Source organism: Lepidochelys olivacea (genome assembly GCF_965140295.1).
Source record: "Lepidochelys olivacea isolate rLepOli2 genome assembly, chromosome: 11".
NCBI classification, from domain to species: domain Eukaryota; kingdom Metazoa; phylum Chordata; order Testudines; family Cheloniidae; genus Lepidochelys; species Lepidochelys olivacea.
Window position 1 is genome coordinate 52,499,232 of NC_140421.1, and position 26,034 is coordinate 52,525,265.

The following is a 26,034-nucleotide window of genomic DNA, read 5'->3' on the forward strand; positions in this document are numbered from 1 at the left end:
CACAAGGTCCCTGCCTCATTCAGTGCACAGGATGGAGAGTGTACAAAGAATCATGTAAGAATAGTGAATGAGGCTATTTTCCATAGAGGCCTGCCTCACTTGTTGCAGAAGTTGTCAAGCTTCAACCATTCAGGCTGAAATGCAAGGTTTTATAAAGGAAAGACGATACCTACAGTAAGACTCTTATAACAGAGTGCTAGGTAACCTAGAGGTATTGCTACTAGCTCTCCCTATTGTATATTGATACGCCAAAAGCTTCCAGATGACTTCCATCCATGTAATCAATATTATACTTGTCCCTTATTTTCACGTTTGTTTGGTTTTTTGCATAGATATGGACAGACTTACTGAGAGTTGAGATGACACTTGAAGAATTAAAGCAGGCTCCCAAGTAAGCTTTTTAATCCTTGACAACTCTGTCCCATTAAAGTGTGTTTAATAATTTGGAAGCAGACTCAGTGCTTATATGATCAAATAGTACATGAAGAAAATAAAACATTCAGTTGTACCCTACAATGTATGTGATGTAAAGAGACAAAACCCTTAACTGCTATCTGTAGAAATTACATAGGTGGGTGGGTGTGTGTACGTTTCCTCATTAAATTGAATAGTTGGCTGGAGTAAAATGTACCATGTAATATAGTGTTTTGTTCTTACAGAGGAAAGAATAAAGCCAGATGTGTATTTTGAACAACTTGTTTTATACTACAAAGAAATAAAACCATCATAGGGAAATTATTTTAAATGCTGTAAACCACATAAGCCATTGGGAAAAAAGTATCTGAGGAGAAAAGGAAAAAGCCTAGTACAGTGATGTGTTGTACAATTATTGAAAAGATTTTCCTATTCAATTTTAGACAAGTTTTACATAGTGTTTCAAACACTAATCCTATGTTACTATCAACAATCTATTTACAAAAGCACATCACCAGCTGTAAATTTTTTGCTAAAATGAACAAAAGTACAAAGTACAATACTGATTCCTAGTCTCAGTCATTATCATTTATCCTTTATATAAAACAATATTTTCAAAAACAAGACACTTTCAGAGAGCTAGCATAGCCCTATGAAGCAAACTTGATTTTTTTTAAAGTAGCCAGTTATCACTTTATATTCATAATTATTAGTTTAACTTGAAGATTCATCTGTTCATACGAGCCGTTCAGTTACTATGAAGTTTCATAGCGCACTGCTGATAAACTACAGCCAATCTTCCATCAGCCAAAGTAGCCAGAAAAATTCTCCTGCTAAGGGAGACAAATACGCCCACCAGTGGCTAAAAACTTGATTGAATTTTGCAAGGCAAATCTTTATATAGGTGTTGGTTTTGCTGCATGAACATTCTTGTAATCCCTGTAGCCAAGGCTTAAACTAGGGCCATGCTCCTAAAGGCCACAGTTCTTATGATAACCTAAGGAAGTTCCTGTCTCCCCTCTCTCTCCACCCCAAATCCAAGCCAGTTCAAAATGTGCTAAGCTGCTTTCACTTGGCAGTTACTCTGCATATCTTACAGGATCCTCTCTCTTTTTCAAGACACAAAACTAAATGGTGAGGCCCCAGCATATACATCCATCACTCTAATTACAGAGCTGATTATCCACAAGGGTAGTACAGTACTATACAGTAGTGGAGTCACCCCTGAAATTTAGATTCTTGCATGTTTCTTGAACTTCTTGTCAAGGTGTTCCAAGAAATGCAAACATCTACATTTTCTTCTGCTGGACCATACAGTTAACATCTATAGCTTGGTTGTTCACCCACCACCAGTTTGGGCTTTTACTTTGTGATTTTACTAGCTAGAGAAAGTGGTTTCTGCTGGATATTCCAGCAACCTGCAAAACTGGACTGCCTCTCCTCTTAAAAAGAAAAAGAAAAAAAAAAAGGCCATTATAGACCTCTTAACCACTAAAACATGGCCTAGCAATCAAATAAAGAAGACTGCCCAAATCTACACCATAAGAAGTTTTCTGTTTTTAGAAATTCTGTGCTTTAGTTTCTCAAAACAGCCCTGTCTGGAAAGTTAAAACAATGTTGACGTATTTCATTAGTATATGAAAAGTGGGCTAGCAAGCTGATGTAGAAATCCCCTGAATTGACACATAGGACTGGAGATGTCTTTGTAACTAAGGTCTCAGGAACAGATATAAGTACACCATTAAATCACAGCAGTAACCAGGTTAAAAAAAACAAACAACTACATTGTCTACCTTTAGGTGTTGCCAGACAACCCTTAAACTATAAAAGTGAACCATTTATAATCCAAAAGCAGTAACTGGCTACTTTTACATAATCTAAGCATGAGGCCTCACCAGTTCTTCAACAGAGGATTCCGGGTTTACATATTAACTTGCTTTGCTTTTACTACGGCTATCTGGCTGATTTGTGAAAATTGCCCCTACGTTTCAACTAAGTTATTCACACCTTCTTTGCAAGTCACTTGTGTCACCTGGGCATATGTATTCTCTTAGTGCTGATTACGTTTTAGAGCTGGGCCTGCCCAGTTCCTCATGGAAAACCTCTCTCTGAAAGATTTACCATTCACATTAAATACTGAGAAGCATCTTCCTGTAAAAGTCTACTTGCCTTCCAAACAGCATCCAAAGTAGTAGCAATTAGATCTCAGGTGTGAAAGTATCTCATTGTATGTTACTAGATAAATGGCACAGCAGACTACCCATTCCTTCACCTGAGAAAAAGCAGTAGCCATGGCAGGTTTTGGTCAGAACACTTCAGTTTCACATCTTCTGATTAGTATTTGTTGATGCCAAAGATTCTTACACCATGAAGCTGTGGCAACTTGGGGATGAGCACACTCAAGAGAGAAGCTGTGTTCAGGATGAAGTGTGCTGGATCATACTTGGTATAGAAGCTTGCCAAGAAATACCTGCAGAAACAAAGGGAGTAAAGACAACTGACAAATCTTGTTTTTTGTTAAATGAAGAGAATTTAAAAAAACAACTGTAAAGTCATCAGGGGACTAAGAAAGGATTCAAGGGATTTGGGGGGTGGGGCGGAGGACAGAACAGAAATATTTCTCCTGCTTTAAGATGCTTTTATAGTTTCGGCAAATTATGGCCTGAGTATCTTTCTCCCACAACCCTAGGGTCAGGGTTCTGAAAAACAAAAGCTAGATTTTCCCTCCCCCACCCTTTCAACCTTAGGTCCTCATACTCAAAAGTTACAAGGCCAGCTGAGAACTCAGGTTTTAAATGGCACAAGGTGTTATTAGTTTTATATTTTAACCTAAATAAATCATAAATATTAATTAGTTTAATAAACTCTGTGACAAGGAATTTGAAGTCCTCTAAAGCAAAGAGGACACTGAAGTTGAGTGACCTGTGATCAGTCAGCAAAGTATTAAAAAAAAGCCTGCAACCCTTTTGATGTTTCCACTGCAAGTTTGCTATTGTAATTTAGCTAGTTGACAACCAGTTCAACTGGAAAAGTTAGAGAACATACCATAGATTCCAGCTATCTCACCCTTTTTCCTGCTGTTACAGTCTACTTCTTTGCTAAAAAGAGCCACAAAACAAAGCGATAATTGTGAATTTCCTTGGGTTTTTTTGGCGAGGGACTATTCTTTGTTTAAAGTGGCGTAATGGGATGTTTTTACATATTGTGTAAGCCAGGGCTTGAAAAATGCTCTTGCATTCTTGCCACATCTTGCAATGGGAGGCTTTCCCTGAAAAAATGGAGAAGACAATGACATCCGTTTCTGTGTAGTAGTGTTAAAAATTTAAGAAGTTTCTTGCCAGTATGATTTTGAAATAGCCTTCTAAGTATGAACCAATTTAGGGTTCTTCTTCCAAGTCTGTAGACAGCTCAGTGCTGCTGTTGCTAACACTTTTTACAAGCTGTAGAAGAGGACAACTATAGCAAGACTCTGAGATGTTTTATTGCTGCAATTTAGCATCCTGAGAATAGAATCAGGTCAATTTCATTCAGCTGATGCTTAGAAAGTCTGTGAACAAACACCAGAGGCAGGTATTGGACTAATTTGAGGTTGGGTGGAGGGGGCAGAAAAAAAGAGTCTGGGATGGGGCAGAGTGGCACAGATCTCATTCCCCTGAAGTAGCTAGAAGGCTAGGGAGGAAAACGGTAGTGTGCATCCTATCCCCCAGGAGGCTCTAAGGTGGAGAATAGCAAGAAAGGACTTTTTCCCCCCCCAGAGCCAGAAAAGCAGAAGGAAGCTTCAAGTTTGATCAAAAAACAAACTAGCCATCTTCCATACAAGCCTCTGGAGACCCTGAGCAGCTAGGAATTCTGGCATGCTCCTTGCTTCTCAGCAGATGGGGACAAGGATAGGTCTTTCATCAGCACGCTGTCCTTGGATCTTGCTGATGGCTACCTATCACTAAATCTGGCTGCTTACTAGTAGATTCAGTCCTTTGGCTACTAGGTGTCTGGTAAGTTTTTCAAATGCGGTGTAGGACATGATCCTGCAGGTGACGCTTAGCACTTTGTAGGATTGGTCCCTTAGTACTTAACTGACTTTCCTTTTATTTGCATAGTTGTTGCCGTTACAATTCCGTCAACACTGGCTGGGGTGTGTGTGAAGTTTTTGATCAATTGTATTTACATTGTTACATAACTTGCGTAAATAGAAACAATCCTACTAGCAAAATGCAAAACTGACATGAAGTGCTATGGATCAGACTCAATAAGAAGTATGGCGAAGATCACAGAAAATGTGAGATAGGCACTTTTGATGCTTACAGAAGTTGAAATCACAAATACTGAGAATCGAGTTACTGTTTTCAGCATACACACGGTACTTTATGAGGAAAGTGTTCTGTTAAGCTTCATAAAGAGCCTAATTCTACAGACCCTTTTGGTTGTTAATATTTGCAAAATTGAGCCTCTATTTCAATAACGGGGTTCAAATCTGCTTGGAAAAGAATGATTGTAAACTAATTTAATCTCCAAACACATGCTCTGTAAACCTATCAAATAGAGACAAAAATAAATGAGGAAAAAAAGATTTAACAGATGTAAAGTATTACTAATTGATTAATTCAAGGTTTTTATTCCAAATATATATATATTATATTAAATTTCAAGTACACACACAAGATAGAATCATTCTAACAGTTCAGAACTCACAGAATTATTGGAGAGATTGTGAAGAATTTTCGTGAGGATGTAAATTGTACTCCATAGTCCAGTTGCTCCCAGTGTGTTAGCAGCCTGGCTTTCCCCTGGTCAGGTGTTTCAAAAGGAGTTCCCTTTACCGCATGTAAGAATACATACATTCCCTGGGGAAAGAAATTTTTGTAAAAAGTAGCATTATTAATTATTATTATTTAATGTTTTGTATTACTGTAGCCTCTTCAGGGCCCCAACAGAGATCAGAGCTATATCGTGCTAGGCACAGGTATAGGCACATAGTAAGAGAGTTCCTGCTATGAACCTCTTGCAACCTGGACAGAAAGTATAGAAACAGGGAGAAGAGGGCATGAGGGTGGAAGGAGAAAGACACACAAAGAAGTGAAGTGACTTGCTCAAGGTCAGCAGGTCAATTGCAAAGCCAGGATTAAAACCAAAGTTTCCTGGTTCCCAATCTCATGCCCTATTCACTAGATTACATAGCAAAGATTATATGGTGGAACAGACTGTAAATAAGAGCTCTAACAAGTTCAGAGCTGCTAATCAGTAGTCATAAAACACAATATTAAAGCGCTCAAATAAATTTGTTAGTCTCTAAGGTGCTACAAGTACTCCTTTTCTTTTTGCAGATACAGACTAACACGGCTGCTACTCTGAAACCTGTAGTGATGAAGAGAATGTGATGAAGCCCCTTCGGTAACTTTTAGTCTAGTTAGTAAAACAAGAGCCCTTGAATAGAACTATGTTTACACTGCATTTTTAGGATAGCATCCTTTCTTAAGATAGCAATCTTTTCCCTAGATAGTGGCAGATCATGTAAAGTCTTAGGCTATGTCTACACTACGGCTTATGTTGGCATAATTTATGTCGCTCAATGGTGTGAATAAATCACCTCCATGAGCGACGTAAGTTACACCAACTCCCGCTGACACAGCTATCACTGCTCGCTAAGGTTGTTTTATTATGCCAACAGGAGCGCTGTATGTGTAGACATGCCGTTATTGTTGATCCTGGGTTGTTGGTGGTCTCAGGATGCTAGATAAATGAATCTCAATTATGGCACAAACTGATGAACTGTGCCCCTGGTTCTCTAACCTTGACATAACATTTATACTCACATCTATAACATTTTAAATGATCACTGTAAAATTATAACATCCTAAGGCAGAAAAGGCAGTTTGAGCAAAAAGAGAAGGCATTTTTTTTCAGGTCAGATTGGCAATGACTGGGTTTATTTGCCTTCCTCTGCAGCATATGGGTGAGAGTCAGTTGCCCAGATTATCTGGGTATATCTCACTTAATAATTTCCCTGCCATTGTGGGGGCCTTGAGCACTGGTGCACCTCGGTCCCTCCCACTCTCTGCTTGTGGCACACAATAGTCTAGTCTCCTGTGGGCTGTCGTACTTTGGTCTAATTTTGGTTGTTGGTTTAGCACATAGATGCTGGATGGTGTTGGTGGTCTGTGACATATAGGAGGTCAGACTTGGGACTACTAGATCATCTTCCAGCTTTAAATTCTATGATTCCACGAGAATTATTTTTCAAGGCTCTGAGTGGACAAACACTTATGCACGTGAGTAATTTTATACAAATCAGTAGTACCACTGAATTACTGCATAAGTGTTTTCAGGATCTGGGGCAAAGATTTTAATTATAGTCCTGAACGAGAGTCCACTGAAGTCAGTTATCTTTCTATTGCCTTCAGTGAGGGCTGGATCAGGCCCTGTGTGAACATAGGGGGTTCTTTTTTATATCATGCAGAGCTAATATAATCCCTTCTTCCAAAGTGTAAACAAGAAGCATAAAGCCCAGTAGATGTTTCCATCCTAGGATTGTGTAAAATGCTGTAACTTTTTTTTTTTTGGGTTGCCTCAGAGTTCTTCAGGTAGATTAATAGCTAATACAAGGGGGTTACACAGAGTATGTTCTCCTCAATATGTGTGCTACTCCCACTAATATTTAAGGCTCATCTCCTTACAAATAGGACAGAGTGCATAGTTATTAGCAATCAATTGGCATTTATGATTTGTAACATTCTGGTTTAGTTTTCTAAGAACTTTTAAAAACATTTTAAACCATTTCCCCAATTCAAAAATCTTTGGCTGAACACTAAAATCAATAACCGCATCTTTTACCTTCTCTGTTTTTTTGCCCTTGTTAAAAACAGTAAATTTCCATTGTAAAATGCCTAATACTCTGGCTTGTGAGTAAGCTCACTGCAGAAGATAAGACAGTTTGTTTGGCCATTTAGGATTTCATTGTCTACACAACCTAGAGTCCTTTGTATCTTTCTCCTCTTCTACATCACACAAACATATATACATAAGTGCCAGCTAATTTCTTAATGTCTGTTACAAGACAGAGTACTATACTCACCAGATTGTGAATCACATTTGTTAAGGTCCATGCAACAGGAACACTGAAGAAGGGAATGCTGAGCAAGACAATATGAAGCATACCAACTCCAAGTGCGTAGGTCAGCCACATTCCACGGCTGTTCATCACCCTGGTGTTTGGATTTACCTCGCTATGGGCAACTCCTACGTTCATTTTGCTCTATAAAAATAAAATTGTATGAAGACTGATATCACAGGATTCATATATTAGAGATAGTCAGTATATCTCACATATAATGTTAAGACCAGGAGAGAGACTATTATTATAAATAATCTCTAATGGGGTAACACAGCTAGAAAGAGCATGTGTATTGGGTAGAACACAGGACTTTGAAGTCAAAAGTTCTGTCTTCTGACATTGACTCATAGTTTGATCTTGAATATCTGTACAACAAGATTAGAGGATTGCCATTCTGAAACCTAGAATATCCAAAGAGTCAGTATGTAGTGATGGAAACAGTTACAGCCATGGTTGAAGTTCATAATATCCCGAGGTTGAGTCATCACTGGGACTCATGGTCTGTTACTGTCCAATTTTTAAGTTCTCACCCATTTTAACTTTACAAATTATACCTATGTGGTGTACAGCTACAGTATGATCTGTAAAAAGAAAAAGAGTACTTGTGGCACCTTAGAGACTAACCAATTTATTTGAGCATAAGCTTTCGTGAGCTACAGCTCACTTCACGAAAGCTTATGCTCAAATAAATTGGTTAGTCTCTAAGGTGCCACAAGTACTCCTTTTCTTTTTGCAAATACAGACTAACATGGCTGTTACTCTGAAACCTGTTAGTATGATCTGTATATATGTTATGCCAAGTACCCTAGAGACCATTGTTACAACATAGGTAATTCAGCCAGTCACCATCCTTACTGTACAGCAAATTTGCATGTGGCAATTTTATTAGGTTGCGTGAGGGAGAATGCATGCATGGTGGACTATTTGTCCGAACTGTAACACCTGTGCGTCCAACTGCCACCCATACAAATCAACACATATCTTCCAGCACCACCTCCTAGACACAAACACAATCACCTGACACATGCAGCACAAACCCCTCATTTTCTACTCACACAAATCCATACAACTTTTCCAGTGCAATATAACCCACACACAAATCAACACAATCATGCACACCACACCCCCAAACATCAGTCTGAAGACTATAATGTAAGTTGAATCAGTGTGAAGTGATGGAAATAGTCTCAACAAATAGACCTCTCAACCATGCTTGTAGCCATCACCAGGTTCAATCACCACTGGGATTTGCAATTTGTTACTTAATAAACAAAAACAAAACACACCCAACGATTCAGCTACTAGAATAACTCAAGCATTCTGTACCTCAGTTTTCCTACCTGATAGGGTTTTGTTTGGCTTAATGTTTGCAAAGGGCTTTGAGATCTCTAAGTGAAAAGTGCTTCACAATAATTTATTTGCCTGTGAGGCACCTGAGGTGGAGAAGTCCCGGTCCTCCTCTGCCCCACCCTTTTGGTCCTGGGTTCTAAAATGCCATCTTCCATTTTTATCCATCACTTGTTAAAAAATGGTGCCTCATTCATGGTGTCATGGCTTGTAAGGCTAGAACTACTTCTACTCATTTTCTAGAAAAATATATTTCTCGCCGCCTAAAACAGGCCAACTGAAGTTATCAGCCTAGCAAGATTAGATAGACAGATCAATCTGCAAACCACAGATTCATCTGGGGTGATGCTGTTTGCAGTGAGTTCTTGCACAAACCTATTTCCAAATCTGCACATAAAAGGATGAATTACAACGCTCAAATCAGAAACACTCTCTGCCTTCAAATGTGGTAGTGGTTCCCACCATCAACAAAACAGTTTAAGGGGAGAATCCAAATTGTTCTAGTACTGTATATAAATTGTAGAAATCACCCAAGCCTTGGCCTCTGCAATGTCTTCTAATTTAATCAGCTTAATAAAAGAGGGGGCGAAGGGATAGCTCAGTGGTTTGAGCATTGGCCTGCTAAACCCAGGGTTGTGAGTTCAATCCTTGAGGGGGCCATTTAGAGATCTGGGGCAAAAATTGGGGATTGGTCCTGCTTTGAGCAGGGGGTTGGACTAGATGCCCTTCTGAGGTCCCTTCCAACCCCGATATTCTATGATTGACTCTCTCTCTCAACCACAAAGATGAGCTCTGGTTCTGGCCAGAATCCAAGCCATTTTTTGGCATACTGAAACTTTTTAAGAGGAATGAAACACAATGGATGAACTATTCTTTACAAACTATGAATGCATATAACATTATATAACTTTTCATCTCAATGCACTTTAAAGTTCTACATGCTAGACCACAGAAAGGCAGCCACCTCTAGAGCGGAAGACAGCACCCAAATGGCATTCAGCACATTTCAGAAAAAGGTGTATGTGAGATGTGCATATGAGAGGTGACCGTTGTTTGGGAACTGAGGGGAAATAGGATATATTAAGCAGTGAGAATAGTGCAATCTGTACTCTTATGAAAACCCTCAGATGTTTTTCATTGTCAATGTAAGCTGGTGAGAGCTCAGTTCTAAGGTGTCAGCTGAAAGGCATATACAGTAAACTTGAATTCCATGCAGTTTATTGTCTCAGAAGGAAAAAGGAATTAGCTGGTCCTCTGATTTCAGGGGCTCTAGGTGCATCCCCTCAGTCTGACAAGTAGGACTGTAGTTCCTTTTCTTTACAGATGGCCCCTGACCAAGAGACCTCCTGGTCAAACTCTAATTGTTAGCTCTATTTTCAGCCTATATTTAAGGTAAATTGTGTTTCTAGCCCACACGCTGATGCTGCCTCTTCCATGTAGGGTGCTGAGGCTGGGCAGGGATAAATGGGGCAGAAGTGATTTAGTGCTACTGACTTCTTTTTTTAACCCCTTTTGCTACCATGCTGCAATAAGGGCTTTTCCAAGCCAGCTAGACCCTTAAGAGAACAGTACAGCACAACTGTAAGACAGAAACTTCACATTAAGGTCTGATTAATGAAAAACCAGTTACAGAAAGTTTAAAAGCAAAACAATTCCCACCCTCCTTAAGAAAGGGATAGATAATAAGACAGAAAATATCATATTGCCTCTATATAAATCTATGGTATGCCCACATCTTGAATACTGGATAGACTTGGAAAAGGTTCAGAAAAGGGCAACAAAAATTATTAGGGGTGTGGAATGGCTGCCATATGAGGAAAGATTAATAAGACTGGGACTTTTCAGCTTGGAAAAGAGACGACTAAGGGGGGATATGATAGAGGTCTATAAAATCATGACTGATGTGGAGAAAGTAAATAAGGAAGTGTTATTTACTCCTTCTCATAACATAAGACCTAGGGGCCACCAAATGAAATTAATAGGCAGCATGTTTAAAACAAACAAAGGAAGTATTTTTTCACACAACACAGTCAACCTGTGGAACTCCTTGCCAGAGGATGCTGTGAAGGTCAAGACTATAACAGGGTTCACAAAAGAACTAGATAAATTCATGGAGAATAAGTCCATCAATGGCTATTAGCCAGGATGGGCAGGGATGGTGTCCCTAGCCTCTGTTTGCCAGAAGCTGGGAACGGGCAACAAAGGATGCATCACTTGATGATGACCTGTTCTGTTCACTCCCTCTGGGGCACCTGGCACTGGCCACTGTCAGAAGACATGATACTGGGCTAAATGGACCTTTGGTCTGACCCAGTATAGCCATTCTTATGTTCTCCTCACATATGCATACACACATATAGTGAAAAGAAAAGGAGTACTTGTGGCACCTTAGAGACTAACCAATTTATTTGAGCATGAGCTTTCGTGAGCTACAGCTCACTTCATCGGATGCATGCCGTGGAAACTGCAGCAGGCTTTATTTATACACAGAGAATATGAAAAAATACCTCCTCCCACCCCACTGTCCTGCTGGTAATAGCTTATCTAAAGTGATCATCAGGTGGGCCATTTCCAGCACAAATCCAGGTTCTCTCACCCTCCACCCCCCCACACAAATGCACTCTCCTGCTGGTGATAGCCCATCCAAAGTGACAACTCTTTACACAATGTGCATGATAATAAAGTTGGGCCATTTCCTGCACAAATCCAGGTTCTCTCACCCCCTCACCCCCCTCCCAAAAACCACACACACAAACTCACTCTCCTGCTGGTAATACCTCATCCAAACTGACCACTCTCCAAGTTTAAATCTAAGTTAAACCAGAACATCGGGGGGGGGGGGGTAGGAAAAAACAAGAGGAAATAGGCTACCTTGCATAATGACTTAGCCACTCCCAGTCTCTATTTAAGCCTAAATTAATAGTATCCAATTTGCAAATGAATTCCAATTCAGCAGTTTCTCGCTGGAGTCTGGATTTGAAGTTTTTTTGTTTTAAGATAGCGACCTTCATGTCTGTGATTGCGTGACCAGAGAGATTGAAGTGTTCTCCGACTGGTTTATGAATGTTATAATTCTTGACATCTGATTTGTGTCCATTTATTCTTTTACGTAGAGACTGTCCAGTTTGACCAATGTACATGGCAGAGGGGCATTGCTGGCACATGATGGCATATATCACATTGGTGGATGTGCAGGTATACAAGCCTCTGATAGTGTGGCTGATGTTATTAGGCCCTGTGATGGTGTCCCCAGAATAGATATGTGGGCACAATTGGCAACGGGCTTTGTTGCAATATATGTTACACATATAGTGGCCACTGCTACAGTTAATCTGTTTGAAAAGCCATTTATCAAGTTAAGTGTTCGTCAATTGTTTTTGCCCCTTCTAGCTTCATCGTCACACACAATTTACCAAAGAGAGATCAGATTCTGATGTCACACCCGCCCAAATGCAGAGCAAGCCCAGTGAAGCCAATGGAATTAACTCCAGATATAGTCTTCAGGGTAATAGAGATTAGAATCTGGCCCACGAAATTTTAAAACGTTTCAGAAGACAGTGAGTGTCCCCAGGCCTGTAAAATGCTTTAGTTCTCGACCACTTGAATACAGAGTTTTTAAGGCAGGTGCCAATCGTTGAAAAGAGGAATAACTATCCTTCTATCATATACTAGCAATGAGTTCCCTATTAAAGCAAGAGGCCAGCTACTCTATATCCCAGCTGAGAGGCAGATAGGGGTAAAACCTTTACTCCCCCCCATCATGCATCTTCGCTATTTTGCAGATTGCAGCATGGGAGACTACACACACTCTCGCTACAAAGCAGCTTCACTCAGACAATAGCCACTCTAGATCCTGATTCTAGCTACCTGCATTCAGTGTGAATTTGAAAACTTCCCTTCGTTTCATTTTCTGCTCCATCGGGGCCAATCTGCCATACAATCAGGGCAAAGGCAGACGTCAAAGCCCGCCAGCAAACTAGATCCATTTGCTGCAGGGCAGAGATCCCATGCACTGAAAGATAGGACCCTTTATAGAAAAACGGGTAGGCCCCTATCCAAGCCGCAGCGCAAGAGATTGTGTGTGTGCAGGGGCCTGCTGCTGCTTTGTTACCGGAGGAGTGCAGCCCTCTTTGTGGGGCCCTTTGGATCTGGGTTGTACACAAACCACCTCGCACAACTACGGCAGCCCCCTTTTCCCCTGGGCACAACCCTCCTCCCCGCTGCTCCATCCGACCCACAGCAAGGGGGGAAGGGGACCTACCGCCTGGGCTCGCCTCCCCTCCGCGGCGCCGAGCCGAACCGATCGCCCCGCTGCCGAGCTCGCCGCTCCCAACCTGCTCTCGGGCGGGTTGCCCGCTGCGGAGCGCGGCGCTGCTGCCGTACGCGCCAGCCGCCTAGTGGTGCAGGCGGCGGGGGGGGCGGGGCCAGCAGCGAGGCGGGGCCAGCGATCCCCCCTCCGCCGGGGCCCTGCGCGCCGCAGAGCCGGGACGCGGGAGCTAGACTCGGCGGGAGCGGCAGGTAATGGCGCTACGCTCACCTGCAGGCGCCGATGGCCCGGAAGCAGGCGGCACTGGGTTGATCTTTGGGGCGGAAGGCGGCTCTAGCGCAACACGTGTAGCGGGGAGTCCCTGTTTGCCTCCGCCATAGGCCACAGGTAACAGCGGGAAGGGAAGAGACAAGTGCCTCGGCCGGGCCCCGAGGGAAAGGCCGGCGGCGAGGAGGAGCCTGATGGTGAGAAACGCCGAGCAGCCTCTGCCGAGTGTAGCGGGAGTCGTGGGTGCTCCCTCAGCTCCTCTGGGAACGAGGCCGGAGGTGGACAACTGTCTCATCCCTCAGCCTCAGCAAGGCCCAGGAGGTGGAGAGGGGAGCACAGGCTGAGGGGGGCAGGTTTCAATTGCTAGTGCAGGGAGTTTAAAATAACATTGGATTGTTAAAAGAACAGGAGGACTTGTGGCACCTTAGAGACTAACATTTATTTGAGCATGAGCTTTCGTGAGCTACAGCTCACTTCATCGGATGCAGCTCACAAAAGCTCGCGCAAGCTTATGCTCAAACAAATTTGTTAGTCTCTGAGGTGCCACAAGTCCTCCTTTTCTTTTTGCGAATACAGACTAACACCGCTGCTACTCTGAAACCTATCATTGGATTGTTAGCTTCACTGGTATTTGCTGTCACTTCATGTGTGTAGTTCCGCTCTTTGATGTGAATAAGGTAAAGCAGTACAGGTGAAATGATACTAAAGTGTGAGATAAGCAGGTAAATGTGGGTTTAAAAGTGGGGAGGGAGTAGACAGTGCAGTAAACAGAGGCTTTTTCAGGGTCAGTCTCAGACCATGGGGATGAACGCCCCCAAGAACTCAGGACCATCACAAACCTTCACCAACTTTTTCTCCACATAATAGGTGCACTTCTTTGACCTGCCTTCTCTAACAAACACATAGCAGCATCTATATTAAAAAAACAAACAAACCCAACACACTACTTGAAGGCACTCAGACACTATGGTGATGGGTGTGGTATAATAATCTATATAGAATAAAATAGGCTAGGGACTTGAAAGAGGCTTGTGTGTATGGTTAGTTTTTGCAACAGTTTTTCCAGAGCATGAAGTTCTCACTGCTGTAGCGATTATCTTAGAAGTGGATATACACTGTATTATCAGCTAATGGGGTAACAACTCCTTTCCCCTTCCCCATACGCACACTGTTAAAGTTATGGTTGAGATTTTCCATGCACAGATATCCAGAGATTCAAATTTATGACCCTCACAACAACAATTGTAATTCAACCAGTTTCCACATATGCCCTGCTTTGGTTGCAGTGTGTATGGTTTAACCACCAGAGAGTCCAGCTCTGCCACCTTTTGATCTTTGCCCTTGTCCTGTGAGAGAAATAATCTTGTCTCTTTTTATTTAAAGACTGACTATTCTTAATGAACAGGCAGAAGGATGCCCAGGTTGAAGGGAGGTCTCTGTGACTAATATATAGAGACCAGTCCTCTTTCCACAGCCCAGTCCAAATGCCCTTTTCTCTATAAAGGCATTGGTGTGGAGGAAAGAAACCCTCCATCTAGGGGCTCACAGTGGTAACAGAACTGCTCCCATGTCCTTATGGAGCAGTCTATGTAGCTGCCCCCCTTCCTCTGAAGTCAGTGGCCTCTGATCCTGTTTGTTGACAGATCCCCTGTTCCCTGAATAGTTGCTTCAGGTAGGCCATGTGGAGCTGGACTCCATAGTGGGCAAGCAGTGTGCACCCTATGTTAGATTGTGAGTTTTACCACTATCCTATGGAGTGTCCTTTATATAGAGTTGTCTGCTCTCACAGAGGAAGGGGGAAAGATGTGGGGCTGTTGTGCATGAATAGCTGTTGCTGAGATCCCTTCTATAGGTCCACTGCTTGCGTCTGTCAACGTAGACTATCCCCAGAACTTAGTGTCAGTGATACTTATGGTCAAATAAAAACATTCAGCAAGCTGAAGTTGGAGTTTTTTGTTTTGTTTTTACACAATCAGTCATGCTAATTTCAATTTAAAACACAGTGGGGAAATATCAATATTTACCAACTGATTAAGGGTAAACTTTGCAGAGGAAATGCTCAAGTGTCTGAGAGGACACTGTAAAATCAGTAGTTTAAAAATTATTTGAAATGCTTATTGAAATTCTCTGTCACTGTCCTTTTTAAAGACAAAGCTAATAATATTATAGTTGGCATGTATATAACAATTTAAATCTTCAAAGAGCTGTATAAACATTAACTAATATCCACCTTATTGCCCCAATTCTGCCATTATGCGTGTACTTTACATGTGAGTATAATTAGGTTCAAGGTATGTAAAGGTAAGATATGCATAAGCATTTGCAGGATCAGGATGTTAGATTGTGAACAGTTCAGTGCAGGGAATATGTCTTTATCTTTATTTGTAAAGCACTGTGTATGTTTTATGGCAGTATGTAAGTGTTTTATAAGTAATAATAGAACCCCTTTGTGGCAGGTATGGTAAGTATTATTCCCATTTTACTGATAAGGGATATATAGAAACAGAAATTAATAACAGGTTTCAGAGTAGCAGCCATGTTAGTCTGTGTTTGCAAAAAGAAAAGGAGTACTTGTGGAACCTTAGAGACTAACAAATTTATTTGAGCATAAGCTTTCGTGAGTTACAGCTCACTTCATCGGATACATTCAGAAATTTATGACCTGCTTAAGGCACATGGTGAGTCTATAGAAGAGTCAGGATTAGAGTTTTGGAGTCCTTGGCTTCTATTCTCATGCTTCTGCCCTAGTCCACACTATCACTGAATATGACCATTTCTAACAGACCAAAACCCAGCCCTCTGTGGGCCATATTCTGCTCTTAGATTGCACATAACTCCAGTTAAGTCAATATGCGTTACAGCCTCACAACATATCTGAGTAATAGCTCAGTAATTTTAGGTAGACTTTAAAAAGCCTGATGTCAGAAGGGTTAGAAAAAAGAGGGGTTTGTGACTTTCAGATTTTGGCACCAATCCTGGGCTCCTCATGGTCAAGAGGGGTCCACCTATACAGATATGATTTAGGATCAGGACCATATACTGTAATCATTTAATCAAGGAACATGTAAGTGCTCTCATTGGTATTGAACAGAAAACAAATGTACCTGAAAAAATAACCATGGGACTATGTACTGTTTTGTCCGTTGCTCAATATTACTCTGAATCCTTGCATTGTCTAATGTAGAAGTTCTCTACTGTCATACTAGTGTTTTTCTGATATAGGGCCTGACCCTACACAAGATCTCTCCTTGTGAATGTATAGTTCTTACTGTTTCCCTAATTGCATGATTCACCTAACTAAATGTAATGCATTTTTGATAATTGAAAAGTGATTGAATAAAAATGTCATCATGTTTGTAATACACTCTTTAAATTCTTGTTCTATTATCTCTTTCCATCCAGCTCCTCTGATTCTAAAAGCCCAGGGATGAAGCAGTTGCCAGCTGAAACTGTCCGGCTCCTTTCAAGTTCTCAAGTGATCACATCAGTTGTTAGTGTAGTGAAGGAGCTGATAGAGAATTCCTTGGATGCCAATGCCACAAGCATTGATGTTAAACTGGTAAGTCTTCTCTGGTATTAAGTTAGACTTAAGATGGAAAACTGGATGGTAGTATACTGGGGAAATTTCTCCTGTTATGTAAGGGTGTAAAAGTCTCCTTTTAAAAATATACATCAATTATAAATATGTATATTTTAATGCTAAAGTTAATGGGCAAAATTCTGCTAGGAGTTACATCTAGGCATTCCTCTTAAAGTCACTGAGCATGTAGGGGTGTAACTGAGGACATAATTTGGGCCAATGAGCAGACCTAATGAATCATTGTAAACTTGCTTTAACATATCTGTCTTTATAAAAACACCAGAAATGACACTGCCTGAACAGTGGTTGGTTTAGAGATTGTTGGCCATATTAGTTTAGTTTTCGCACTTACGGGCACAAATGTGCGAACACCTAAACCCCGTTCTTGCAAAGAAAACCACCTAGTGGACCTCCATGCCCATTTAGAGCCTCACTGAAGTCAATGGAATTTTACATAGTTGTCACATTTCACATTTGATTAATAGGATGCAATCTTGGCATGCAGCAGAAAAACAAGTATGAAAAATGTTGTCATTGACCATGTCAGAGGCTGTTTTTCAGGCTTTTGTAACTAGAACATTTAACTTTTTATTTTTTCAAAGTCTTCAGATGGTACTAATCAGAACAGTACCTTTTATAATATTTTTTTAACAGGATATTTTAAAAGTTAGCATGTTACCAAAAAATATTGGCTGAAGCCAGAAGAAAACAATGCTTTCTTTCCCAGATAAAAAAAAAACTTGGCAAATAGATCAGTTTCTCTTGATGCAGAAAATTTTCTATTCTTTAAATATTTCAGCGAATGAAAAATAACATTATTTCGTTGCTAAGTACAAAATGTCACTGATGCATGTTGTAAGAACTAGTTTGTTCACCATGTAGAAATCCCAATGTCCTTTCTTAGAAAGTATAGTAGATATTTGAGTTATTCCCAAATTGCAAACTCAAATACCGAGTGGCAGACATGGGGGGCCAATATAATTTCCACCAATTTCTTGGATTGCTTCCCCTAAGCTACAAATATCACCGTGTTATCTGAATGGGATTTCAAGCATCTCCTATCTGTGCTCCAGCCTCTCTCAAACACTGAACAAGGTGCTCATTTGCACTGTCTGCATCAGCTGAGATGGAGACACAGTATTTTCTTATGATCGGTTTATTAAAGGTACTGTCATCATTCATGCCTCCTAACTACTCATGTTTAGTAGTATCTTACTCCATTGGGAATGCTCATGGAGTACAATAGTATTTCACTTGTGAGTAAGGGTATCAGAATCTGGACCTTTTCAAAACTTGTGGAAGCCCACAGAAAGTCAGTAGAAATTTTCAGTGGTTATTGTGTATGACCCCATCTCTCGTAGTGAAATCAAGCGTACTTCTAACAAGAGGAGTGAAAATGAGGAACCCCCAGCAATAATAAGAAAGAGCCTTCTGGATCTCTCAGCTAGGAAAGAATAGACCCACTCAAGAACAAACCCAGCCACTTCTGCATCTAAGCTCATGATCCACGATGTTGAAGGCAGTTGATAGATATCAAACATCCATACTGGTATTATCATCATTACCAATTGCAAGAAGGAGATAAAATAAAGCAACAAGGGCTGTTTCTGTGTCATACCCACATCTGTAACTAGTGTGACAAGGTTCAAGGAGATGTGATATGTCTAGATACTGTGTGAGTTCCCTTGCCACATCCTACTTAATACTGATCTTAATCAAAAGAGGAAGATTCAAAACTTCTTGATAGTGAGCTAAATTGCCAACATCATCTTGAGGGGATGACAGGCTGACATCTGATTTTTAGGAATCGTGTGCATAACTTTTGCTTAATAAACAATCTGTAGACATTGGCAGTTTCCACCAGCAATTGACCCAGTACACCTCTCCTTCCTCCCGACCATCACATGCTGTTTCTCACTAGCCACTGGCAACATGGGTCTGAATATCAGGTTGTGGTTTGTAGTTCACCCATTACCCCAGTATCTCAGTGAGTCATATGGGCCAAAACTTAAACAGAAAAAAACCTAACTTTGTCACCTCAAGATATCGTTCTGCTACCATAGATGCAGAGAGCTCAGCCCAAATTCAAAGAAATTGTACTGCAAAATACCTAGAAGTTTCTTTACAACAGGAAGTATTTGAATCAGCAATCCAGTGGAGATGCCCTAGATTAATCTGGATTTTAATAACTCGAAACAAAGTTTCTGATCAAGATTTTATGGAGGCACTGGAGGCTCTTTGTACAGTCACACACTATAACACCATGGATTCTCATTATTTTGGGTTTTTTTTTTTTTTTGTGAAATAAGAATACTTTATATTAACATACTATTTTTATTGGCCATAATTTAAATAAGATTGAAAACATAATGCATGCCCACAATTACGCTAACTCTGCATAGGTTCCAGAGTGCAGCAGAGAACATGAAACTTTTACAAAATTACTGTTCAAACCTTGCCTCTTCCAAAGAATATTAAGGGCCCAATTTCTCATTTATAGGAGTAATCCTTACAAGAAGAGTCTTACCCTCGCCTCTGAAGAAAATTAATGGCGTAGTACTGCAAACCTTGTTCACAGGAGTAATCTTTACTTGTTTCAAGGAAACTACTTTGTGTGAGTAAGGATTCCAGTGTAAGGTGGACTAGGTGGCTCAGGTGACAGATACAGTTTAACTCTGATTATCCAAAATTTGGAAATGTCCTGAAATTTGTTTTTTTACAAGCTCTGGCTTTTCTGAAATTCCATGTCCTACACTGATGGTGTTTGCCTGAAACATACCACCCTGTTAACAGGGAAAGCTGGGGGTGGGTTCATCAGACTCACTGAAATAGGTGGCTTGTTAGTCCAGCCAGATACAATGGAGGCGGGAGTGGCTCTTTGGATAGATAGTGTCTAAGGCAGCGTTTCTCAAATGCCGCCACCAGGGGTTTTTCCTGCAGCCATGATAGCCTCCTGGCTAGAGATGGGAGAGGGGCAAAGCCAAGGGACTCCGGGGATGGACTTCAGCTCCCTCTCCCGCCAGCTTCAGCCATGGGGGTCTGGTACTGGGCTTCAGCCCAGGGGGGCGGAGCTTCAGCAGGGCCAGTCTTACTAGGCGTCATGGTCGAGAGGCAAGGAGTAGGGTGAGCCTGGGATGTGAGGCCATGGAATTGAGCTCAGGGCAATGTGGGGAGGAAGTAGGGGGGCCTGTGAAGGTGATGGGGAGACTAGGGGAGTGGGTGAAGACAGCAGGGATCAGGGGGATCTGAGGAAGACAGGGAAAGGCACCAGGACCAGGGGAACCAACTTACAACTGTACATTATTATTGAGTCTGCAAAAAAAAACTCCTACATAAATAAATTATGATTTGGACATGTATATGTGCATATTTATTTGTTTTTCCTAAAGTTAATGAAGTATTTTAGGAAAATTTGTCAGAGTGGCCACCAGCAAGAGTTGGTGGCTGCATTCTGAGGCCACCAAAAATTTTGTTCTGAGAACCCCTCTAGGGTGTGGATTAAACAGTCCTGATATAAGAATCTTTAGCGCAACCAAGAAAGCTTAAGCAACTGTTATTTTATTGTTAGTTTCTTGTTTAAAAAAGCTAAGCCCCAGGGAGTGGGGGATTAGTTTTTGACTACAGTGTGTTCAGACCTTCTTTTACAGAAGGTTGGGAAAGGCATCTGCTCACACTGGAGTTCTGCATAAATTCCCAGAGCAATTTGCATAATCTGGTTTGTGTCTATATTTCATTGCTAGGTCACTGTCTGGAATTCAACCAAGGGAATTTCTGAAAGTTGACACCTGATTTCTATTTATTGACACACAATGAGTTGATGGTATCAGTCCAGTTCCTAATGGACAAGTGCATACATCAGAGTTGGCTTTCTTGTTGGCTATCACTGTCTCAGCAGCTAGCCCAAGATTCAGTCTCTGCTACCCTCTTGGTTTGTTTGCTCCAGGTCAGGTCTGAAGCATGTTAGTTCATTGATGGGGCAGTGTTACATTGCCACTGCATGTGCTATACCTCTGAATAAAGAGAAGACGTAGGCCATATCTACAATACCAATTTTGTCAGTATAACTTACGTCGCTCAGGGGTGTGAAAAAAATACCCCCTGAGCAACATAATTTACACCACAGAAGCGCCAGTGTGGGCAGCGCTATGTCAGCAGAAGCTTCTACCGCCAACATAGCTACTGCTGCTCGTGGAGGTGGTTTTATTTTGTCAACGAGAGAGCTTTCCCATTGGCATAGAGTGGCTACATGAGCGATCTTACAGCAGCGCAGCTGCATCTTTACAGCCATGCCATTGTAAGCTCACTATTGTACACATGGCCTTAGTTTTCAGAGCTGTCTGTATGTCACCTTTTTGAATAACATCTTAAAAATGAAAAAAAAGAAACAATTTTGCAATAATGATGGAAGTCTGACTTAAATCCACAAAGGAAAACACTATCATTAAAATAAAACTGTAATGTAAAATAAAAGATGAAGAAAACGTTCTTGTGACTAGAGCCTGGAGATGAGACTTAGGAGATGTGGCTGTTATTTGCAGCTCTGCTACTGATTTGTTGAATGACCTTGGACAAATCACTGAGGCCTCTCCTTGCTTCAATTTCTCCATCTATAAAGTGGTAGTATTAAAAAGTAGCTACGTCAGGAGGAGATTTAACTAATTAATGCTTGTTCAGCTCTTTGCTGTCTTTTAATGAAGGTTCTATAAAGTAATAGTGTTATATTATTCTAATTACAAAGAAATGGAAACCAAGATGAACAGGTTACAGTGTGTCAGATATAACAAAAAAGAATTAATATAAATCAGATAATGTTGCTCACAATGGGGAAGCATGGGAATGATATGGAATTAATAAGGTAATGGCTGTCTTACTAATGATATTACTAATATCTAGTTACTAATTAATTAATTACTAATACTAATGATATTACTAATGATACTAATAATGTGCCAGCAATCCCCCTCTGCCATGTACGTTGGCCAAACTGGACAGTCTCTAGGTAAAAGAATAAATGGACACAAATCAGACGTCAAGAATTATAATATTCAAAAACCAGTTGGAGAATACTTCAGTCTCTTTGGTCACTCGATTACAGACCTAAAAGTGGCAATTCAAAAACAGACTCCAAGGAGAGACTGCTGAATTGGAATTAATTTTGCAAACTGGATACAATTAACTTTGGCTTGAATAAAGACTGGGAGTGGATGTGTCATTACACAAAGTAAACCTATTTCCCCATGTTTATCTCTTCCCTCCGCCACCCCCACTGTTCCTCAGACGTTCTTGTCAACTGCTGAGAATGGCCCACCTTGATTATCACTACAAAAAGCCACCCACCCCCCGCTCTCCTGCTGGTAATAGCTCACCTTACCTGATCACTCTTGTTACAGCGTGTATGGTAACACCCATTGTTTCATGTTCTCTGTGTATATAAAATCTCCCCACTGTATTTTCCTCTGCATGCATCCGATGAAGTGAGTTGTAGCTCATGAAAGCTTATGCTCAAATAAATTTGTTAGTCTCTAAGGTGCCACAAGTCCTCCTTTTCTTTTTGCGGATACATACTAACATGACTGCTACTCTGAAACCTGTCAGTTAGCTTTGTAGTAGGAGATCCAGACTAACTGAATTATTGGCAAAAATATCCGTTCTCACTGGGAGAAAGCACCAGTACCATTCACCCTAAGGAAACAGGGATTCTAAAACCTGATGTGCCCATTTGTTTTTATAGATATAATTATATAATAATTCTAATTCAGGGGTTCTTAAATTGTTCCTTAGTGCAGACAATATCTCAATAAAGAGATTGTTTTTGGATACCTTCCCTCCCATTTTAGGATTGCATAACATCCCTGTGGCACTTATGGCAATTGTTTACATGGAAAAGTAGTGCTAGAAATGTCTTCAGTGCATTTTACCAGCTCGAAACAAGGGAAAAAGTCAGTACTATTCAGCCAGTGAGCTTTCGTAGACCACAGGCAATTGTTGTGTGGACCACATGGTCTATGAACTAGTATGGGAAGTGCTGATCCAAGATATTGTAGTTTATCAGTGCTGATTTCTTTTAAAATTATCACACTAGTTTTAACTCACCCTGTTTTGCTGTGTACTCTTGTATATTAGATCATAATCTGTTCAGAGAGCCATTCAATAAATGGGAGAAACAGGTTGAGTTAGAGATCCTGTTCTTTGACTGTGAATCTCCTTGCTTGTGCCTGCATTATAACATTTGTTTTGTTATATCCAAATTACAGTACAGCAAACAGCAAAACTTTGTTACAACGCCCCTGAGTCATGTGGTTCCTCTCATTTAAGCTCCTTCTTTAATTTAGCCATCTTGGTTTAGTTATTTATGATTTTAGACCTGCATCTTTTTAATATTATTTTTTTGTTAGATGTTAATATTTGTCATCTCAAAATTAAAATAGTGGAAAAACTTCTCCCAGCAAGAAAACTATATATATGTTCAGTCCTGTTTGTTTGAAGGGCCATCTGCCATTTAGAGGGATATTTAACAAGTCTTCTGAATCTATCACATTGGACTTATTTGAGTGTATTTAAGGCATCATTTTGACAAAAAATTGTACAGCACGATCCACTGCTCATTCTTTTTAAAAATTTTTTTTTCATTAAAGACAACCTACAAACGGAAAAAAAAAGTTTGTTTCTTTCTGATCTATAAAGAAAGCCTGAAACTTTAAGTCCCCACTGCCGCTCCTCTGGCCACTTACGCAGAACACCAGGTTTGGTGTAAGATGGACTACTCTGTGATGACAGGAGAACTAGTGAAATGGTAATCTCATAAAAGCAAAGTGTGAATGTTGAACAATGAGAGGAGTATGGATTTGTAGTCAGATTGTTAGTGTTTTGTTTTTATTAACACCAATTTAAATCCCATGATTAATGTTTTGAATAAAGCAAGCTTTTGTTCAAGATTCAACATCCTTGCCCCTTTCAATTAAAGTTGCCAGAGGTTATAGTAAATATCACAGATACCTCTCATAGGTCCCCCATTAAAAGCAGAGGGAGAGCTGACTTCATATTCTTGATGTCTCTAAGGTGAAGAGATGAGCAAAACAAAAATGTAACCTTTGCCTTCCCCTCCCCTCCCCAACATCCAGACCTTCTCTATATCCCATAAAGAAGCAAAAAAGTACACAGATGTCATTTTAAAAAATCCTTGTAGGTCCTTCTTATAGATTTGGTAAGATAGGTCCCAGTTCCTTTAATGTGTGCAGAATCTAGCCTGTGATGATTAGATAAAGTGGAATACATTAACAAAACATGCATTTCCCTTTGTAAAAGGGAGGGAGGATGGAACAAGAATGAACCATCTTTAACATTTCAGTTACTGATCTTTTTCTCAGTTTATATTTTATAAAGTCATGAGCTAGATTTTTAAATACTTTTAGTGTGTTAGCCCATACTGTAATAGTAGAACTACATAGTTTAATATATTACTTGTTTTGGAACAGCATAAAATTACTTAACTGTTTCATTTTTGCTCTGTACAAGTTTGTATAGATAAGTTATGTGCACATATGTGCTGCAGTCTCTCCACATGGAAATGTCAGAATTTTGCCTATTTTAAGGACTAAAGGACTGGACCCTTAACTACTTAAATACATGTGGATTAACCATTGTATATAGTATCTAATTTTTCATTTGAGATGTATTTTTGTGATTGATGATATTATTACTCTTTTTAGGAGAATTATGGGTTTGATAAAATAGAGGTGCGAGACAATGGTGATGGCATCAAAGCTGCTGATGTTCCAGTTATGGCAGTTAAGCATTATACCTCAAAAATAAGCTGTCCGGAGGATCTTGAAAGCTTGACAACCTATGGCTTTCGTGGTGAAGCCTTGGGATCAATTTGCTGCATATCTGAGGTGAGATGTGTCAGACTTTCTTGCTCTCTTAAACAATTACAAAATATAAATGTGAGGACTTTAGGTTGTGCTCACAACCTCACAGTAGAATGCTGGCTTTTATTTTTAAATGTAGAATTTGGAGAGTTTCCTATCTCTCTGCTGGTTCTTCTGCTACAGTGAAGCCACAAAGCTGCAAAGCTTGCTCATTTTGAATTCACTTTGGGATCAGTCATTGGCTCCTTTATCAGATCAGTTTGGTAGTTGGTTGTGTTTCACTTTCTTGCCTCAATTGGGGAGGCAACTATTTGCACTGTGCCCTGATCCTTTCCTTTGAGTCCAATGTACGGAGGCACTCCGGAATTCTCTCATTCATCATTCAATCTTGTTGTTCTTACATCAATTGCCTTTAAATTATCAATGTGATCTGCAGTCGTGAGATCTGGTTGGACTCCTCATTGTTCCTGGCTATTCAAATATCTATGGCTGCAAAAACACCTTGTTTCGCCTTTGAGTAACCAGGAGCCTACACTCTCACCTGGTCACAGTGATCCATGTATTTATGACCATTACAGCTGAGCACTGCAGTGCACTACTATCTAGGAATGAAACTGCTTACTGCAAAAAAGCTCTGTTTTCAAAATACAACAGTCTACTAAGCAGTACAAAGCATTGAGAGCACATCGTCCCATTGCTTTTCTGTGCACTTTCTTCCCACCTGAATACTGATTCAAGTTCAAGTTTTCCATCTCTACCTTCAAAAGTCTCTGGGATAGGCCCAAACTAGCCACAGGACAATCATGACCTCCCATGACAGTTACTTTTCACTGAAACAATGGACTACAAGAGTGAGGTTTTAGTGTGGGAGTGTATGCATCCATGAAGCTTTGGCCTTGATCATACTAGAAACTAGGCAGAGTTAGGTCCAGAATTTGTATGGAAAATTCCCAAAGAAAGCCCAGGTGCTTCAGAAAGTGCTGCTGTTTGGCTGGATTTTGGTCTCCTTCTGAGAAGACACTGAACCAATGACCTAGCCTGGTGATGCGGGGCACTATGCTGCTGTAGGTGCTGTCTTTCAGATGAGATGTCAAACCAAGATGTCATCTTCTGTGGACATTAAAAAGCCCCATTGTACATTTCAAAAGAGAGCAGAGTTGACACTAATGTCTTAAGTACTGGT

General features: G+C 40.5%; 2 protein-coding genes across 5 annotated transcripts in view; one reads left to right on the plus strand and one right to left on the minus strand.

Annotated features, from left to right (window-relative positions):
• Window positions 1–680: 680 nt before the first annotated feature.
• On the minus strand, window positions 681–13,289 carry ORMDL1 (ORMDL sphingolipid biosynthesis regulator 1). Its single transcript, XM_084643101.1, has 4 exons — window positions 13,131–13,289; window positions 7,484–7,663; window positions 5,104–5,255; window positions 681–2,884 (listed from the first exon to the last, which is right to left on the minus strand). The coding sequence occupies exons 2-4, from the start codon at window positions 7,655–7,657 to the stop codon at window positions 2,749–2,751; spliced, it is 462 nt and encodes a 153-aa protein (XP_084499227.1). The 5' UTR covers window positions 7,658–7,663; window positions 13,131–13,289; the 3' UTR covers window positions 681–2,748.
• A 20-nt stretch (window positions 13,290–13,309) lies between these two features.
• The window catches only part of PMS1 (PMS1 homolog 1, mismatch repair system component), an 86,704-nt gene continuing 73,979 nt past the window's right edge, over window positions 13,310–26,034 (plus strand). The window contains exons 1-3 of one of the 4 annotated variants that reach the window (XM_084643087.1): window positions 13,310–13,387; window positions 16,806–16,962; window positions 24,693–24,875. In XM_084643087.1, the coding sequence (XP_084499213.1) occupies window positions 16,831–16,962; window positions 24,693–24,875 (315 nt within the window). In that variant the 5' untranslated portion in view covers window positions 13,310–13,387; window positions 16,806–16,830. Of the gene's footprint in view, window positions 13,601–16,805; window positions 16,963–19,517; window positions 19,598–24,692; window positions 24,876–26,034 lie in introns of those variants that run through there. The other 3 variants (XM_084643088.1, XM_084643086.1, XM_084643089.1) reach the window with 3 other exon arrangements.